This window comes from Astyanax mexicanus, chromosome 3, assembly GCF_023375975.1.
Source record: "Astyanax mexicanus isolate ESR-SI-001 chromosome 3, AstMex3_surface, whole genome shotgun sequence".
Lineage (NCBI taxonomy): Eukaryota > Metazoa > Chordata > Actinopteri > Characiformes > Acestrorhamphidae > Astyanax > Astyanax mexicanus.
In genome coordinates, this window is record NC_064410.1 from 32875890 (window position 1) to 32896318 (window position 20429).

Here is a 20429-nt window from a genome sequence, read left to right on the forward strand (position 1 = left end):
TAAATTAAAGTTGACGAGACAAAACATAAAAGATCTTGTGTTCAAAAGACAAAGGGAATGTAGGAAACACTGTGCTTTTTTAATAAGCATTTTCCATACTGTCCCAAACATTTTTCTGATTTGGGGTTATACAATACTGATACCAGTGTGTTTGGGGAGTTGAGGGCAAGCTGGTAACGTATAAGTGCCTTTTGAATTACTTATAAAAATGTAAAGCAATAAATGATGCTAATGTATCAACAATGGAATACAGGCAAGCTCTATTAAATTGTGTTTAATAGTCCTTTTCACACCTTACAGACATTAAGGATTTCTTGTCTTTATCACATTATCCTCCAAGTGTGTAACTGAATCCACACTAGCAATGGCAGCCTACACAGAGTAGTTAAGGGCTGTAGTTCATGAGTACTCTTATACACTTACATACACACATTTTTGGACACTGGTAAACAGACTTTTATTTACCATTCTTTCATTACATTCACATTAAATACAGCAATGGCATATTAAAATATGTGTTTCTATGGAAAGAAATTTGGCTACAGTTGATTAGACTAGATAGACTAAATAATAAATGCATTTACGGTATTTGTATTAATCTTTTATGTTAAAAAGTGCAGAAGACAAAGTTACTAAAAGCACAGAGAAGACAGAAGACCCGACAATAAGAAGCCCACATCCAAGCCAAGCTCACATTCAACCGTCACGGTAAGGCATTTTTTTTATTTCATACTGAGAAAAACATCTTTGGCGCTTCTCTTTTTTTTATACAGCAGATCATGTCAGGCTTTAATCTGTAAAGTTCACTGACCTGTTTCCTTTGTAATTTCAGGCATAGCAATCTTAATAAAGGAGTAATAGGTAAAGTAAGAGCATCTCTATACCACTTTTTAAGACGTGACTTGAAACTACAGTCATCGAAACCACAGTTAAATCATACTTAGTAAGATTGACCTTAATATTAAACCTAATATTTTAAATCTGTAGAGAACAGGCAGATCATGAAGTACATACTGGAGCTTTATCTGTGGTATTTTTGTAATCCAGTATAATTTTGAAGTATGTGTAGTTATTATAGTCTGACTAACAATTTTTAAAACAATTTTAATCCAATATGAATTTGCCTTGTGTATAATCCCAGCTAACAAAAACACAGATGTTATTTTCTGACAGTTATCACTGTGTTTGGCTTAATTCAAGTATGAATCTGCAGTGTGTATCTGCAGTCTCTTAGAAATAATCGTGGAGTGACTTTAATCCAATATGAATTTGCAGTGCCTGTAGTTCCTACTGTTTAAGTGATGGTAGTTGTGTTGTAATATGTTGTAACAACATATTTTGACAGAAATTACCACAAAACATTATAGCCTGTGGCATCAGTGGGAATATGGGAATTTATGGCAATTACACTGGTACTTTATCCTAAACCACCTAACCAATCATACTACACTTGTTAAAATACAATTCTTACTCAGATGAAACTTACTCAGCTCCAATCGGACTTCAATTAACCTTCTTGCATGTAATAAGGTACTGCGGGAATGCCTGTGTGTCATTAAAGATAACAAACAACGTTGGGGAGTCTATTTTATCCGTCACACTGTGATACCGGGCAGCTATTTCAGAACCCTCCTTCGGTGGCGCAGCTTTCATTTCATGTCTTCCCACGGTGTAGTCTCCGGTCAGCACTTTGGCTACAAATATAAACTTGTGTCCGTCAGCGTTTTGTGGGGAGTAGGTGTCCGACACAGACAGAGCAGATTCTACAGCGAAGTACACACCTTGCCCATATACAGTAGCTGTGGGAAATAAATATATATTTATGTTAGTATCAATGACTGAATAAGGTAATAAGGAAGCATAATGTCAAGTTCGGTGTCTAATGTTTTCTTCTAGTAGTCTAAATGTAGCTAACACCAACAATTAGCCTTATGCTAACTGTAGATAGCACATGCCTAAATCAACACATACTCACTTACAGTTCTTTGTGTAGATGCCATTTCTGTTGGTTAATTTAATTAACCAATTAATTTCCTCTAATTAATAACATAATTCATCACTGATTTCAGATTCAGATTACTTTATTTATCCCCAAGGGGCAATTCAAACATCTATGTAATGCTGCAGGCCGGAGCCCAAGTGGGCGTGGCTAAAGGGTGGAGCATGTGTCAATCATTGTCGACTGCAGCCAATCAGATACTACACTTTTGTTGTCAATCACTTTTTATTAAGCCAATCCTCAGACAGACCAAGCTGTCCATCATTTTTTACTGCAGCCAATCACCTTAACAGATCTGTTAAAAGAAGGCGGAAACTGCGTTGCTACTGGTTAAACGTAGCGCGATTTAAACATCTGAACAGCGGTGAAGCTGAATGTGTTTTACAAAATACTACATTAACAGTTTAAACACATTTATGTGATACTGTAGTTAGTCCTGCTTATATGCCACTCTTAAACAGAAGTAACTGAATGAAAACATTAGAAAAGCCCTGACTTTAGATATTTTTAAATCAAAGATACTCGTTTTTCTGGAATGGCACTTTCGTGATTTTTTTCCTTTATTGCAGTAATTCCAAAATTTCTCCTCGGGGATCAATAAAGTGTCTGTCTGTCTGTCTTGCATTAAATCGTGTATACGTATGTGTACGTATATATATATATATATATATATATATATATATACAGGTGCTGGTCAACGAATTAGAATAATTTGAAATAGTGCAATCATGAAATTCTTTGAATGCATTTTTTGTGCAGAAAGCAAATCAGGTGTTCACCGCACCTGTCCTACTCGTTAGACTAATCACAGAACTCGTTACCTGGAAAAAAATTTGCTCAGCTGAGCTTTCCAAAAGGCCCATTTAGGCCATTTAACTGTGACACTGTTGTTTTATTGAATTAGAATAATGGAGAAACCGTTTCATTGAATTAGAATAATTTTTATTATAATTACAATCATCACTTTCTCAGTATTTTGTGGCTGCCCCCTTGGCTTGTATGACTGCCTGAAGTCTCCGCGGCATCGATTTGACCAGCTTGTCGCAAGTTTCCGCACTCACAGCTTCCCAGGCAGTGGCGATGTTCTGCTTCAGTTGGTCCAGCGTAGTAGGCTTTCTGTCGCGAATTTTCCGCTTGACGATGGCCCAAAGGTTTTCAATGACATTGAGGTCAGGCGAGTTGGCCGGCCATGCCAAAACTTCAAGCTGTTTTTTAGTGAACCAATCTTTGGTCGACTTTGCCGCATGAGCCGGTGCAAGATCCTGTTGAAATATGAAGTCTTCTTCGCCGAACTGTTCCTCAACAGTCGGAATCAGGAACGTTTCCAGAACATCTTGATATACGGCAGCATTGACAGTCTTCTTGAGGAAGCAGAGTTTCCCTACACCTTGAGCGGACATGCATCCCCAGACCATAACGCTCTGGGGAAACTTGACGGATCTTTTCACGCACTCGTGGTTGTAGGTTTCGCCACCACGACGCCAGACATGAGGACCTTGGTCACCGAAGGAGATGCAGAAGCGTGATTCGTCACTGAAGACCACTTTCTGCCAGTCTTCAGCAGTCCACTCGCCATGTTCTTTGGCCCACTTCAGCCGTTTCTCCATTTGTTTCTTGTTCAGCATCGGTTTTACTGCTGGAACGCGAGATTTGAAGCCGAGTTCGCGCAGACGACGGTAAGTGGTTGATCTGGAGACGTCAGCGCCGGTCTGCTTGTTCCACAAGTCGGTGAGCTCGGAAGTGGACTTGAACCGGTTGCTGACTGCGATCTTTCTCAGCTGCTTGTTGTCGCGAGCAGAAGTTTTTCGGACGCCGGAACAGTTGGTGCGCTTGCTGCAGTTTTTCTTCAGAGCTTTGCAGACGGAAGACTGGCTGATGCCGAGCTGCTCTGCAATTTTAGTTTGGGTCAAGCCTTGTTGGCGAAGAGCTTGAATTTGAGCCACTATTCCGGTTGAGAGGTCGCGCTGCTTACCCATGATTGATTTTACAACTTAGAAATTCTACTCAACCCTGACTTTATACTGCACAGTGAACACTCTTCACAGAAAACAAAAATTTGAGCATTTATTCTAATTCAATGAAACGGTTTCTCCATTATTCTAATTCAATAAAACAACAGTGTCACAGTTAAATGGCCTAAATGGGCCTTTTGGAAAGCTCAGCTGAGCAAATTTTTTTCCAGGTAACGAGTTCTGTGATTAGTCTAACGAGTAGGACAGGTGCGGTGAACACCTGATTTGCTTTCTGCACAAAAAATGCATTCAAAGAATTTCATGATTGCACTATTTCAAATTATTCTAATTCATTGACCAGCACCTGTATATATATATATATATATATATATATATATATATACACACACACACACACACACGTATACACGATTTAATGCAATAACAGCAATAAAGGGAAAAAAATCACGAAAGTGCCATTCCAGAAAAACAAGTATTTTAATCTTTAAAAAGTCAGGGCTTTTCTAACGTTTTCATTCAGTTACTTCTGTTTAAGAGCGGCATATAGGCAGGACTAACTACAGTAGCACATAAATGTGTTTAAACTGTTAATGTAGTATTGTAGTATACACATTCAGCTTCACCGCTGTTCAGAAGTTTAAATCGCGCTACGTTTAACCGGTAGCACCGCAGTTTCCGCCTTCTTTTAACAGATCTGTTAAGGTGATTGGCTGCAGTAAAAATGATGGGCAGCTTGGTCTGTCTGAGGATTGGCTTAATAAAAAGTGATTGACAACGGAAGTGTAGTATCTGATTGGCTGCAGTTGAAAATGATTGACACATGCTCCGCCCTTTAGTCACGCCCACTGGTGCTCCGGCCTGCAGCATTACCCTTCTCAATTCAAAGGGCATGGTGTCAGAGATACCCCTCGCTGCAGAACCACAAGTCCAGGGGGTGGGGCTGGATCTGATCCAAGGGGTGGAGCCTGACCTCCTTTCATTGGTTTTAAGTCATCGCATTTCAATTCGTCGTTAAACTTAACACGTGTCGCTTACGTTTCCCGACCAGGACTTATTTTATCTTATCAAATAAATCCTGGAACCCAACCTTAAGACTTTTACCGTTTATAGATCAAAATGTTATTTGCTACGTAGCACATTTAAATCACACAATACAGATTTAAAAGAAGGAACATGTCTGTGATTACAAACATAATAAAATGCTGTAAATTTCCTATATAAATATTAACTATTTCATTTTTATCTTTAATAAAAAGGGCCTAAAGACAAAATAAAAAATAAATAATTAAAATAAAGGATGCCAATGAGTGTCTTATCTACCAGCTACCATGTTCATTTATTATTACAGATATTAATACACAATCAAAACGGCGAACAAAAAACAGAGTTCTATAAAAAGAGTGTAACGATGTATAATTTTTTATCTTTAATAAAAAGGGCCTAAAGACAAAATAAAAAATAAATAATTAAAATAAAGGATGCCAATGAGTGTCTTATCTACCAGCTACCATGTTCATTTATTATTACAGATATTAATACACAATCAAAACGGCGAACAAAAAACAGAGTTCTATAAAAAGAGTGTAACGATGTATAATTTTCACGTTCGTGATTGTTTACTTGACTCCGAAAGGCGAGTGAGTAAAACCGGATGGGGAAGAGTCCGATCTGCTTCAGACCAATGAAAACACGACGTAGGAAGAGTTGGATCAGATCCAGCCCCACCCCCTGGACTTGTGGTTCTGCAGCGAGGGGTACTTGTGGCCAACATCTGACGCTCTGAGAGGCACTTTATGCCCAAATAAGGCCTTCCCCTAATCAGAGCACATGCGCGCACACACGCACAGCCACCCAGCCCTGATTAGAGATCGGCTTCACCTGGGGAGAGTGGCTAACAAGCCCGCTGCTTCTCTTTGCTGTCGCTGAGTATTGGTCGATCTCATGGTCTGTGTTTTCTCATGCTTCCAGTCGGTTAGCTACTCTACGAAGCGTTCTTTATTCCCAAGCATCCTCCCTGCCTAAGTATACCTGTTTCATTTCTTATTTTGTTTGTTTGCCCAGTTATTTTTTTTAGTCTAGCTGTTTTTTTCTAAACTCTGCTTAGCAGTTTTCTGTTTGCTATTTTTTAGTCCAGAGCTCCCTTTGTTTTTCCCCATTCCCAGTGCTACTTCCTGGTCCTATTGTTTGGCTACTCCCTGGTCCTATTGGTTTGGCAGTCTCCCTTATTCCCTGTTTGAAAGAGAAAGCTTCAATAAATGTATAAATAGAAGGTGGTAAGAATGTTCTTAATAACCCCCAATGATTTCAACTTCCTCAGCAAGTTCTGTCTGTGTCTGATGGCATTTCTTTAGTATCGTCTCTGTGTAAGAGGAAAACTTCAGCATGTTGTTGAAAATTGTGCCTAGTTACTAATATTCCTTCACAATCTCCAATTCCTCCACCTGTATGATTTCACAGGATTTGCTTAATGTGTAAGGTGATAATAAAATAAAAAGCACATACTGATTTAAACTGCCCTCTGAATGTGCTAGCAGGAAAAATACAGCGCATCCAATAAGAATGCAAACCTTGTACATGTTTTATACAGCAATAAAACGATTATTTGCCAGCAATTCCTTAACTACAACTTAATCTATTTTACTGTATACAGCATAAGCTGGTTTACATATTGATACTCATATTTTACCAGTATACTTCCAATCCACCTGCGGAATGAGCACTTCTAGGCCTGCAGGATGAGGTAATGTAATCTCCAATAACCTGCTTATGTGTTTTTTTTTCTATAACACACGTTTATCTATAAACGTGGATTAAAGTTTGTAATGAAGCTTAAAAACAGCAGCTGACTCTTAAGGTTAAATTTTGCGAACATTTTTTATTTTATTTTATTTTTTTTACCTCAGAACTACACTTGAAGAAGAAAATGGTGCAAAAGAATTTTGGCTGAATAATTGTTTTAGTTCGGGTCAGTTACGTACCATTTTTTCCACAGAAGCTCCTGTTGAAGCCATGAACACAGATTTCTTTGACGCTGGTCTCGCTGGTGCCGTGGAACAGAGAGCGCTCCACCTGTGGCTGAGTCGAGCTCTGTTCCACACTCGCCTTCTTCAGCCTGTACTGATTATACAGCAGCTTGTTCATCAGCTTCTCCACCTGCACACACACACAGCATCAGTCAAGAGTAATAAGGAAACAAGACAAATAATTACTTTGAACTAATTCACAAAATAAAATATACAAAGCATTGTACACATTTTACCTTAATGATTTTTATTCTGTTGTGGTATTCGTGAATGCTGTCATAGAATTGGCTGATGACATCCTGAAACTCCTCAGAGCCCTCATCAACTTTAGATGTGTCTGGCACATCTGAGAGCAGGCTATAATCATCATCTAAAGAAAATGATATATGGATGCACAGTATTAGAATTAGCTTCAAGCAGCAAGTGTACCGGTACACATACAATCAATGTACTTAATGTCTATTTTTCATTTACAAATTGAATTTCCTGCTATACACATCAAATCAAATGTATTTATATAGGGCTTTGTCACAAAGCAACTTTACTGAACAAAGAATCAGATAAAACACTGAACATAAAATACAGAACCCCCAGCGTAGAGGCAAGCAAAAACTCCCTCAGAGCCTGTAGTCTCTATACAAGGGCTTCAAAGCAGGACATTTATCAATAAAATGTTTTATGGAAATCTGTTAATGTTTGGAATTTACTTAACACCAAAATGCTTTGAGAAAGTTAAAATAAATTTAGGTTCAACATCCAAAAATAAATTTAAGACAATAGAGCAGAAATTGATTTAAGTCAGGGGTGTCCAAACTTTTTTTGTTGGGGGCCAGAAGGAGAAATATATTTGAAGACATGGGCCACACTCTGTAATAAAACAAATAATGAAATATACCACTTAAAATAATACATTTTCCTGATTACTTTCATTTACACACCATTTTGCTTGAGTTACTATCTTTATCTGTATTTGACAGTGTTGTGTAAACTAAGATTTTTCAAATTTTCATTTCATGATGTCTCTTAATATAAAACTGCTTTATTACGGCAATTTTTAGACTCATTTGCCCTTTTTCTGCGCTAAAACTGCACACTCTCTCCGCTTTTAGACTCTTTGGCCTGTTTTTCTGAGCTAGAAATGCGCACTCTCTCCGCTTTTAGACTCTTTGGCCCGTTTTTCTGAGCTAGAAACGCGCACTTTCTCCGCTTTTAGACTCTTTGGCCTGTTTTTCTGAGCTAGAAACGTGCACCCCCTCCGCTTTTAGACTCTTTGGCCCGTTTTTTTGCGCTAGAAATGCGCACTCTCTCCGCTTTTAGGGCGTTTTCACACCTGTAGTTCGTTTCTCTGGTCCGAATCAGTTGATGAGTTTGTTTACTTGGAGCGTTTTCTCCCTCTGTTTAGTCTGGTTTCACACAGGCATAAATGTAAACGCACCAAAATGCGCACCAATAAACACGCAAGCGGGCTGTGTCCTCTGATTGGTCAGAGCGTGGTCTGGCGTGGAAGTAAATATACATAAACAAAAAAAGTAAATATAGCGAGAAGATTCTGTGTTCCAGCGCATATATGTGTTTTAACACTGAACGCTGAAACTTTGCGCTTTTAAACACAGTGTTTCTATGTGCAGCGCAGATGTAAACATAGTAAACAGAGTTACACGGCCGTGAGCAGTGAATGCGGCGCAGATGGCGCGCGCACGGACACAGCGTTTGTTCTTAGCTGTGGTAATTAGCGTTATCTGGCTAATATATCAGTTTAGACTGCGTTATATCAGCCGTTTAGCTCAAATAAATGGACTACATTTAATAGCTGGGTCGGATCGAGACTGGATCACGTTCTCACCAAAGCGAACCGCTCCAGAGTTCGTTTGGTACCAGACCGAGACCACCTCCTCTAGCTGGTCTCGGTCCGGTTCTTTTGATCCGCACCCGAGTGCGATTACTGTTTTCACACCTGCTCAATCGAACCGCACTAAAGTTACAAACGGACCAGAGTTCGTTTAAACCGGACCAAACAGTGCTGGTGTGAAAACGCCCTTAGACTCTTTGGCCTGTTTTTCTGAACTAGAAACGCGCACTCTCTCCGCTTTCAGACTCTTTGGCCAGTTTTTCTGAGCTAGAAACGCGCACCCCCTCCGCTTTTACACTCTTTGGCCCGTTTTTCTGAACTAGAAACGCGCACTCTCTCCGCTTTCAGACTCTTTGGCCCGTGTTTTGCGCTAGAAATGCGCACTCTCTCCGCTTTTAGACTCTTTGGCCCGTTTCTGACACCTAGCGTTCAAACTTTGAATCTCACATTATAAAAACCTGCTTAACAGCGGGCCAACTTTCATTCTATTTCTAAAATACCTCGCGGGCCGCTCCAAAAAGGGAAATGGGGCCGCAAATGGAGAAATCTGGCATGTTGTATATCAGTCTACATTTTTTATTAAATTTATTGTTCCTGATAATTTATTATGTCTTTAAACGTTAGTAATCCAATGCTGTTTGTTTAGACAATTCATTCAGAGTTTGTAACTATTTAAACAATCAATCTAAAAGAGCAAGTCTGGACAACAAGAAACTTTTCAGTCCCTCATTCCAATATTGTTCCCTATTTTAATGACCTATAGGCGAGCAATCAACCGCACACCTTGCAGCTTGTTTTAGGGTATGCCAGTATGTGTTTATTATGTGGTATCGTCATTGACAGACATCATTTAACCAAGGGTGCTCAAACATACGCTGAAGACTGTATATATATATTCTAATTTCTCAATTATAATGACTCCATTCTTACCTGGTAAATCAGTATATAAATCCTCTGAGCTGATCTTCCGTGCAATAGGCACACTCTTTCCAGAGGACACGCTGTACTCCTGCATCTTCTCCAGATCGATGGTGTAGGGCTGACTGTTGAACACAATGTCTATCTTCTTCCGTTTCAACCTCCAGGCGTTCTCAATAAACACGATGGCTTCTGGAGGATATGGAACCGGTCCTGAGCTGCCCTGTTCAGTTCGTACCCACTGTATAGTCTTCAGGATCTCTGTGTCTGAGGTTGTGTTGGCTGCTCTCTTCAGGACCTCCCTCAGGTCAGGCAGCGCTTCAGAGACATAGTCTTTAAAGCCTGTGACAGTGGCTGTGGTGCCCTGGATTTCAATCTCCACTGCATGCTTTTTCTTTACAAGCTCTATACACCTCTTATGGTATGCTGAAAGCTTCCTCAGGCTTCTATGTTCCACTTTTTCCTCACAATGTCTCAGCCCCACCTTTTTACTCAAAGCTATGTCCACTCTGATGAGATCATGAGGGTAGCTGGCAAACACCTTGATCTCTGCAACGTTGGCTGATTTAGCAGCCTCTTGCAGAGAAACGTCCACAGCCTTCTCCAGCATTTGACTCTCATCAACCACCATGCTTTCACTTCTGGACAGCTCCAGAACCTTTTGCAGCTCGTCTTCGGTCAGTTCGCTTGGCCTTTGGTTGGTCTCCATGGACAACTGAATAGCCAGTGAAAGCTCTGCGTCCTCCTCCAGGCTGCAGGGGTTCAGGGATGAAAGTTTGCTCAGATCCGCAGCTGCGGATGAGTCCTCAGCCTGCATTTGCGAGCCATCTCCGTGCTGATCTGCTGAAGGATCAGAGTACAGATCCTCTTCCTCTTCCATAACGGTCTCTCTTAAACTGGAGGGCTCGGAAGAGTGGTCGAAAACAGACAAAATCCTTTTGGCTTCTTCAATACAAGCTGAGAATGAGAATCAACATGACCCTTGTTAGTCTTTCTGAACTAGGCAAATTTATAAGGCTTTAAAAAACATGTTAAAACATCCAGGCAGTTTTAAGTCCCTGTTTACACCTGGTCCCTTTGTGACTAGTATCTAGATTGTCTCCTGATTTTGTTAGTCACTTGAACTGACCAGGTCTAAAAGTAGTCTTTGTTTCTATAGCCTTCTGCAACTAAGGTCCATTGGTATGCAGTGATATACAGCTTACAAGAGACTAATTTAGCTTACAAGAGATCTAGCTTTATTCTATAAACTACAGAAAACATTCCGCTCAAATTCCAAATAAAAATAGTCATTTAGAGCATTTATTTGCAAAATAGAGAAAGATAAATAAAAAAGATATAACAAAAAAATGAGTTTTCAGACCTCCTATAACGCAAACAAAACACGTTAATATTCATAAAGATTTAAGAGTTCAGAAATCAACATTTGGTGGAATAACCCTGTTTTTTATTTTATGGTTTTCATGCATCTTGGCATGTTCTCCTCCACCAGTCTTACACACTGCTTTTGGATAACGTTATGCCACTCCTGCTGCAAAAATCCAAGCATTTCAGCTTGGTTCGATGGCTTGTGATCATCGATCTTCTCCTTGATTATGTTCCAGAGTTTTTCAATTTGGTAAAATCAAAGAAACTCATCATTTTTAAGCCTCTTATTTTTTTACAGAGCTGTATATATAGAAATGCATACTGCACTTTAATTAAAATTACCTATAAAGAATCATTTATAAAAGAGTGTCCTTTAATTTTTTCCACCCAACAAACTATTTTCGCATTCCAATAGTTTGTATTACTAAGGTTTTTTAGAGAACCATTGGCTTTACTAAAGAACTCGCTTATTAAGTATGTAGTTGACATACTTTAGCATATTATTGCAGTTTCTAGTTAGGCAGTACAACCATGATAACAGTAAATGATAAAGCAAAAGAAATTTTGTTTCCATAATTGGGACCCTTTTAGGGAATACAAACACACCCTTTACATAGCAAATGCTTTTGTATGATAGAGTACTAAGTATAAAAATGACTAAGATCAGACAGCAAAAAAAAAAAAATCGCATTTGTTGCACTGCATCTGATAAGTGCAATTACAAGCATTCTGGTAAGTGCAAATGGTAACCATTTAAATGCTCCTAAAAGAGATTTCATTACATTTTGCATTTGCTGAGAAACTGAAACATACAGAAATGACAGTGAAAGTGAACAAAGCATGCAAACTGATGGGGTAGACTAATATTACAGGATCTACTGTAACATGAATATTACTTGGGCTATGCAGTGTTGCACAGCTAAAAGCTTTATCCTTTTCATTTAAGCAATGTAAGTTAGGTGCATGTTGATCCTAGAACTGTAAAACTATCATGATTTAATTCCTAGTAATTACATGTCAGTTGGGCGTCAACATGTTTTTTTATAGTATAATAGAAGTATTTATACTATTTGTACATTAAACAAAAAAGCTATAAATAAGCCACCTGTAGTGCCCTTGTCAGCAGAGGGGATGCCACTGGGGTTCAGCTTAGTCGCCATCAGAGGTTGGTCAGGCTGACCAGAGGAGTCCCGCGAGAAATTCTGACAGGACGTCATTTTCCATGCAAGCTCAAAGATATCCTTCAATAAGAGCAAATAAAAGACCAATGCAAAATTTACACATGCGCACATGATGATATAAGAAACACAGAGCCTAATTTTAGAAACATATCATATTGAAACATTCCCTACAGAACTTTCATATCCGTTTTATAGTAGTTACTAAATAATTCATAGTACACACTGCATAAATCATAGAGGAATAAGCCATGATGAAAACTAAATAATGCATAGTAGATACTGAATCAGTTAGAGTAGATAATAAAGAATAAATCATAGTAGTTATAATTAATAGTTTATAGTAGATACTGAATAATTCATTAGGGACAATGGATAAGTCATAATGGATACTTAATAAATCATAGTAGTTACTGAATAGTTTATAGTGGATACCGAAAAATTCATTAAGAACAATGGATAAGTCATAATGGATACTTAATAAATCCTAGTTGTTACTGAATAGTTTATAGTAGATACTGAATAATTCATTAGGGACAATGAATAAGTCATAATGGATACTTAATAAATCCTAGTTGTTACTGAATAGTTTATAGTAGATACCGAAAAATTCATTAAGAACAATGGATAAGTCATAATGGATACTTAATAAATCCTAGTTGTTACTGAATAGTTTATAGTAGATACTGAATAATTCATTAGGGACAATGGATAAGTCATAATGGATACTTAATAAATCATAGTAGTTACTGAATAGTTTATAGTGGATACCGAAAAATTCATTAAGAACAATGGATAAGTCATAATGGATACTTAATAAATCCTAGTTGTTACTGAATAGTTTATAGTAGATACCGAATAATTCATAAGGGACAATTCGGGATAAGTCAGAATGGATACTGTAAATAATGGATTAAAGAAGCTTAAGTGAGCAGAATCAGCAGTGTTTACCTGATCCTCCAGAGGCTCCCAGTGCACCTTCTCCATGCTGATATACACCTGAAACTTAGCCGTCATTTCTCCCAGGATGCTGGTGCCCTCCTCCTGCACAAGGAAGCGGGCGATGCCCGGCTGGGTCACAGTGATGATCTTGGTGAGTGTGGAGTCCACCACACTGCCCAAAACCTCCGCTACCATCTGACACTCGCTGGCATTCCCTCGAATCTGCCAATCAAATTCAGAATCTGAGCTGATTAATGAACTTCAGAAACAATCTCCAATGAACAAAGGAATAAACTCTGCTGATATTAATGACAACTGGTAACTTACTGGTAACATCACTTACCATTAAGCCGTCTCCTGACTCCAGGGGTAAAATGGTGGTGAGCTGGTTCATGTCGAACAGCAGCTGCTGATGGTGGAGCTGGATGTAGGTTAGCATGGCCGGCTCCATGCTCAGAACTCTCTCCTTTTGAAGTGGAGTGCTGAGAAACTGGATTATACGCCCTTTCACGTCCTCCTCCAGGCCTCTCAGTGTTACGATGGCGACCGCACTGTCTGTTATTTCAGCACAGCACATGTCCAGCGACTTCTTAAAGTCGTGAAACTCCTGACAGTACAGCATGCTTTCATATTCCGTCTTTAAGGGAACAGCAGCTTCGACAACTAGGCTCTTAATCTTTTCGCAGGCTTGGTTGACCATGTGCATGGTGGGTGAAGTCACAATTAACACGCAGTCTGACAGCATGTAAACAGACGGAAGTCCCTGTTGTCTCAGCAGAGCCAGAACTTTATCTTTAACACCTTTCTTTTCAAGAAGCTCTGCTTTCAGAGCACACAGAGGAAGGTGGACCTGCGTGAAGCCGCTGAGAAACTCCAGGATTTTGTTTTTGAGTTTTTCAGCTTGCAGATGGCCTGCCCCTTTTATATGCACACCATCTTGCTTGAGAGTGATGTCAAAGTTAGGATAAGCCGTTTTCAGATCATCCAAGAGGCCACTCAAGCCAATCAGCTGCAGTTTGGTGGGATCAGGTACAGATAAACTGCAGACTAATGGCTCAGGCTCAGAAGGGACCACCTCCATTGCATCTTTCTCATAATCCACACGTGCAGCAGCTGCAACAGGGGACAATGTTGGAGGTAAAGATGTTTTTGGAGAGACAGGGCTGGAATGCAGTCTTGGTCGTGGTTGTGGTTTTGGAGTTAAAGCTGGCTGATTGTGACTTGCTGTGATGGGCTGTGATGATGTGCTGCTCAGTGGCTCATTTACAGTCTGGTTCTGATCATCTGACGGCTGATTTGTCCCATTTATCAAACTCTCAGATGCCTTGCTTCCTGCTGATTCCAAAAAGGAAAAATAGGGCTTGACTTTTAAGTCTGTTTCCTCTATTCTGTGGGAATTCTGTAGCACACTGTCCACAGCTGTTGAATGCAAGAAATGACAAAAAAAGACATAATTTAAAAGTTAAGAGTTAATTTTTACATACGGACATATGGGCGTTAAGCACATATGAAGTATTTACAAATACCAGAGTATTTCCTTGTTGGGTGACTTACTCGATTTCAAACTCAAAAATCTTATGTCTCAAAATGAAAGAAAAACAAAGCGAGCACATCAATCAGAGCAGAGAAGAGCATGCACAGTGGTTTGAACTTGTTTTGATCTGCTGGACTTGGTTACACATTTCAAGCACAAGGTCCAATTAAAGTGCAGCAGTGTGACATTTTGGGAGTGTCCATGTTTACATAAGTGATGTAATATATAGATGTAAAATAAAAGTCATGTTTGAACTTGATCATAATACATTAACTTGTACATATACAAATTAATCTTAAACGAAAGCTTTGCTTCTTCTCAAAATGTTATTTACAGTCATCTGGTTTGACCTAACAGACATTGTTTTGTTTTTTGGTAGTTTTCATAGGCCTTGGTGTCAAATTAATTATTGACATTTCATTAAAAAAAAAATCACCTAGAATAACCTAGAATAAAATGATAATAGGCATTATTATCATAATAAATTTCAGAAGTTTTGTACTTTTACTTAAGTAAAGACTGAAATGGAGAATGTATGCTTTTAATTCAGTACTAATTTTACTTTAATTCAAGTATATGGTTTGTGGATTTTTGTTTACCACTATAATAGCAATTACACCACAATTTCAGTTAGCATTTATTACAAACTATCAGACGATGGTTATGTTCCAATCTTTTATTCTTTTTCCAAGATTTTAATAGATTTCATAAAATATCTGAAAAAATTGTTTTAATATCTAGCATCTAAGGTTGCAGTTAAGGGTTGTGCTTTAGGCTGTCATTTTTAACATCTTCGGCTAAAGTTTTAGAGTCTAGAATTTGGATCAGGGTAAAAGTTTACAGTTTTAAGATTTAGGATCCAAGCTCTAGAATCTAGAGATCCGGTTAAGGTTAATATTTAAGTTTAATCTAGGGTTAGCGACAGAGTATAGGCTGTAGGGTCTATTATCTATGTGTAGTGGCAGTGGTGTGTGATGGCAGTGGTGTGTAGTGGCAGTGTTGTGCAGTGGCAGTGTTGTGTAGTGGCAGTGGTGTGTGATGGGGCAGCCACTGAATGTCTCTCCATATGATTTATGAACTTACACTTTATGTCCTTAAAAGTGATCTTGGTTTCTCCACCTGCTGTTCTGCTGATACTCATCACTGGCCCACCTCCACTACGACTGCTCTCAAAGTACATTGTCAGAATGTCTTCCGTTACACTGGGGGGCAGATTCTCCACCAGAACAGAGTCAGTGCACTCCACCTGCTCCAGACTGATCTTTGCTCCATCAAATGTCTTTTTAGAGACTTTCTCAGAAATCTTCTGAAAACCTGCCAAAGCACATAAAACACAAAGTCCAGCACTGGTTGGTTTATTTTTCAACTACAGTAACATTAATAGTAACAAGTGTATACATGTCTAAATTAAATAACACTAATAAATGTTTTTGTTCTTTCAAACCATTCTATAGAAATGAATAAAAAAAATTGGCATATTGTAAAATTTGCAACATAAGTCCATTTAAACAGTAGAGACCAAATACATTTGGTGGGCCTGCTTCCTGCTCCCAGAACAAGTATCTCAGACTGCTTTCATTAAGTTTACAAAACAACCTAAAAGACCAGAAGCAACACAGATTTATTAAGCTGGATATCTAGTAAGGGTGTAGTCACATTAGGTACGGTTTGGTTGAATAATGCTAGAGCACGAGGTTCTGCCCCCTCCCCGCTCTCCCGCCAGCCTGCACTCACACTGCGTTTAAACAATCCGTGCCAGAGCACGCTTACAACATTAATCACTGCTTAGTGGGCTTGACAATATTGTGCTGTATTCCACATCCCCACCATGAAAAGCACCCTCTCTCAGGAGTGCCTCTTCTTGATAAATGCAGAGATAATCCGCTTTAACTTACTTAGAAATATGCGCCAAAATCATGGTTATCCTAGTCACCCGAGATGGGGTGCTTTTTTTGGCGGGGGAGCTAAACACTGAATTACTGACGTCATCCTGTTCCGTGCTCATGCACGAATCGCACTCACACTACATGTGCTGTTTAAACAATACAAGTGCAGTAAACTGTGTATTGGCAAGAACTTGGTGACACAATACATATTACAATACAGTGGGGTTACAATTCAATATATAGCAATATTGTATTGTAAACTGAAACAGAATGATCTACACTGGGTTACCCAAGAGCATCTTAGTCTGAAGATAATTAATAAACTAATATTAAATTATTAAACTTATTAAATGTTATCCGAGCACCACACTTACCACACACACCACACTCACTCTTACTGTCTACTAGTTAAATTATCTTTATCATTTATTCCAAATTAAAAGCAGTAACAGCAACAACCTGGGAGTTACAATATTAGCTACTCACCCTCAGTCAGGGGGTTTCGGAGGTGAATCAGGACCAGGTCCCGTCCAGGTGAGGGGTACAGAGAGAACTCGTCGGTTCCAGTTAGATTCTCCACAAACAACTCCACCATGTCAAGGACTGTGTTGGGAGAAAGCCCCCGAAGCACAAACTTCCCATGATCCTTTGAAGGTTTCTTCCGCACGGTCAGTTGGCTATTGCTTATTGAATGAGAGGCTTTGGACAAGACTCTGGCAGCAACTAGCCGAAAAAAAAAAAACACAATTTACTGCTGTAACTATCACGATGTATGCTTTCACTTAGGTTACATAGTAGAAGGTTAGATGTAGCAACCTAATAATAGCAGCAACCTAATAATAACTGTCTTGTTTTTGATCAGAATAATATAATTTCCAACAAATAACAGTTCAAACTGGTGTTTAAATATGTATAATATCTGAAATATCTAAACTTAATCTAACTTGAAGAGCAAAATATTTGGATGACATTAGACTTAAACACTCTTCACTAATAACTTAATGGTACTGCTATTGTAACCTCTATTTGTTATATATCTCTGTAAATCTGATTCAGGTCTTCTCCCAGTTTTAATGTTTATGTATTGCCTTGCAGAGATATACACACCAATCATTAGATACGGATAACGACCCACAATTCCCATATTACTATTGCTTTTTTATTTAGCAAAATAACACCAATTTTTGCTACTTTGTAATATTCTATATCTTATAAGATGTGACTATATATTAGAAAGATTTAAAAAGTCAAAAAATAAGAAATATCATTTTGTGTGTTTAACCCTTTATTGTATCTATTTACTAATGTTTCTAGCTTTAGATGTTGTTTAGTTGTTAGTTTTGAGGGTGGGCACAACTTTGTAATATTTTGTTTTGGGGGAAATAGCTTGTATCTGTGTATAATCAGAGCCATGTAGAATCAAAATAATAAACACGTTATGTGTCATACTGAATCTTGATCTCAGAAACTAAACTCATCACACAATACATTTGAAAATGTGCATCATTAAACCTGTAGTAATTAAAAATATAGTAAAATAATATATAAAAATAGAGTTAAATGAAAACGCTAGTTCCTAACTTTGAAGCGTTCAATATAAAAACAGAACTTAATCCGAGTAACCTTATTCCCTTTATAATGCTACCATTTACCTTCATCAATGACAGATAATCAGCTAAATTAACACTTCTTTTTTCATTAATGCTATGCTATTCCCATTATTAAATCTACACTTTTTCTTTTATTAATGGCAGCATATTGCCTTTATTAATGAGAGTGTATTGTCTAAATTAATATTAATTAGTTACATCCTTCAATGACAGCTCATTATCTGTACTCATAATACCTTTTACCTTCAGTATAATAACCTTTACTAATGACCAAAGGTGTCAAAAGTATTTACATTCATTATTTGGGTTAAAGTATAGAAACTAGGGTTTAAAATGCTCCAGTAGAAGTTCAATTCAGTTCAAGCTTTTCACTCAAATAAAAGTAATGCTTTAAAAACTACTTAAAGTAAAAAAATAAAGTAATGTAAGGGGGGAAATGCCATTAAGGACAAAAACTTATGCCCCACCCACCCATAATAACTAGAATGTCATAAAAAATGTTTCAGCTGAATATGTGCCCATTGAAAATAAATGCATTCTAGTACAATGCATATATATTAAAGAAGATCTTGATACTAGGCTACATTTGCATGCTATTTTTCTTGCATGAGTGTAGTGTGATGTGTGCAGGTGTGATAGATTGTAAATAAACCAATAGGGTGTGAGAATGGTATATGTTTATACTTTTCATCCAACCACAATTAGATTTACTCTATCCGAATTTTCTCTGACTTATTAAAAGGTAGAATAAAAACAAGCTGTAATGAAATAGGAGTAATGAGGGTATTTTTAAAATGTAAGGATTAAAAAGTATAGATCATTGCATAAAAATGTAAGAAGTAGAAGTAAAAGGTTGTCTGAATAATAATTACCAGTAAAGTATAACCAAATGTAAGGTAAAAAATTATTTGTACTTCCTTACTTGACATATCTGCTAATGACAACTTATTACAATTAATAATGTTAGCTTTTAACCTTTATAACATCTACCTTAACTAATACTGTTACCTTATTGATTAAATTAATGCCACTTTTCTACCTTTATGAATGTTTCCTTTTTGTTTTTGCTTGATTAATGGTTTAGTATGCAGTGAAAGTAAATGTTATTAATATTTTTCAGGCATTAGGTTTTCTTACCCTCAGCTTTTTCAAACTCCAGCAGGGCTCGGTCTCCATTTCTGTCCAGTGAAATCACGGTTCCTCCTCCTGACCGCTTGTTTTCAAAGTACAGCGATAGGAATTCGTCGTCCACATCGTCTGGGATTCCCAGAACCTCCAAGATTCTGTCCTCCGGGTTACCATCAGCCATCCTGATCAGCAGGAAAGACTGCATTCACTACAGCGAAGTGCTGCTGCGCTTCCTTAAGCACAGGCTTCAGAGCTTCTTCTACTGACTATCCAAAGTCCATCATCACAGTCCTCCTCCTCCAAATCACCAAACACCAAGCTCTTATTAACTACGTGCACAGAACTGTCCTTAACCAAGTGCTCATGAGTATATGAGAATATTATCCTGTAAAAACACTGAACTGATGAGCCGCTGTTAAAGATAAGTATCTATCTGGTCGTTAGGAAGAAACGAAAACACCGCAGAACTCGACCGAGTGTTTGTGCATTAAATCGCCATTTTTTAAATCTGTTCGTGCTGGGATTCAGAATAAAGACATAATCAGATGATCTGAATAAACGCTCGCCTCGCCTCGCCCTTTTCTCACCCTGTTCACATTTATTATTCAGTTCTAATGAAGAGAAACTGAAACCACGAGCGGCCCATAATCACACAACTCTTAAACGCGCAGTCTTATTCTACACAAACACGAAGCGCGGTCAGTTTTACCTCAAATAACAGTTTAAATGCATAAAATCTGTGTTCATAATGTCAAAATATTCGTTTCAATCAATAATATCCCATATTTACATCCCTGGACTCACCTGCAGTCTTTCTGCTTGGGTTCAGATCATGACGCAGAATAATACTTCCTGTTTCTGTCTTTCTTTTACTGGTTTATTACTTAATGTTTATTTAATTCATTTAATTCTTTTTTTTATTTCAATCCAGCCTGAACATCAGCTAAAGTATTTTTCTTTTAATAAAAAACACAGACAAATATAAAAACAATTGTATAAAAGGCTGTTTTAGTACCAATAT

The 20429-nt window shown here is 38.1% G+C and overlaps 1 protein-coding gene across 1 annotated transcript; it reads right to left on the reverse strand.

Annotated features, from left to right (window-relative positions):
* Positions 1-259: 259 nt before the first annotated feature.
* parp10 (poly(ADP-ribose) polymerase family member 10) lies at positions 260-20260 on the reverse strand. Its single transcript, XM_049476379.1, has 11 exons — positions 20213-20260; positions 19418-19590; positions 17157-17393; positions 15868-16098; positions 13594-14669; positions 13260-13472; positions 12236-12371; positions 9775-10719; positions 7232-7365; positions 6951-7125; positions 260-1799 (listed from the first exon to the last, which is right to left on the reverse strand). Exons 2-11 carry the CDS (start codon positions 19587-19589, stop codon positions 1504-1506), a joined length of 3615 nt encoding a protein of 1204 aa, XP_049332336.1. The 5' UTR covers position 19590; positions 20213-20260; the 3' UTR covers positions 260-1503.
* Between the last annotated feature and the right edge of the window lie 169 nt (positions 20261-20429).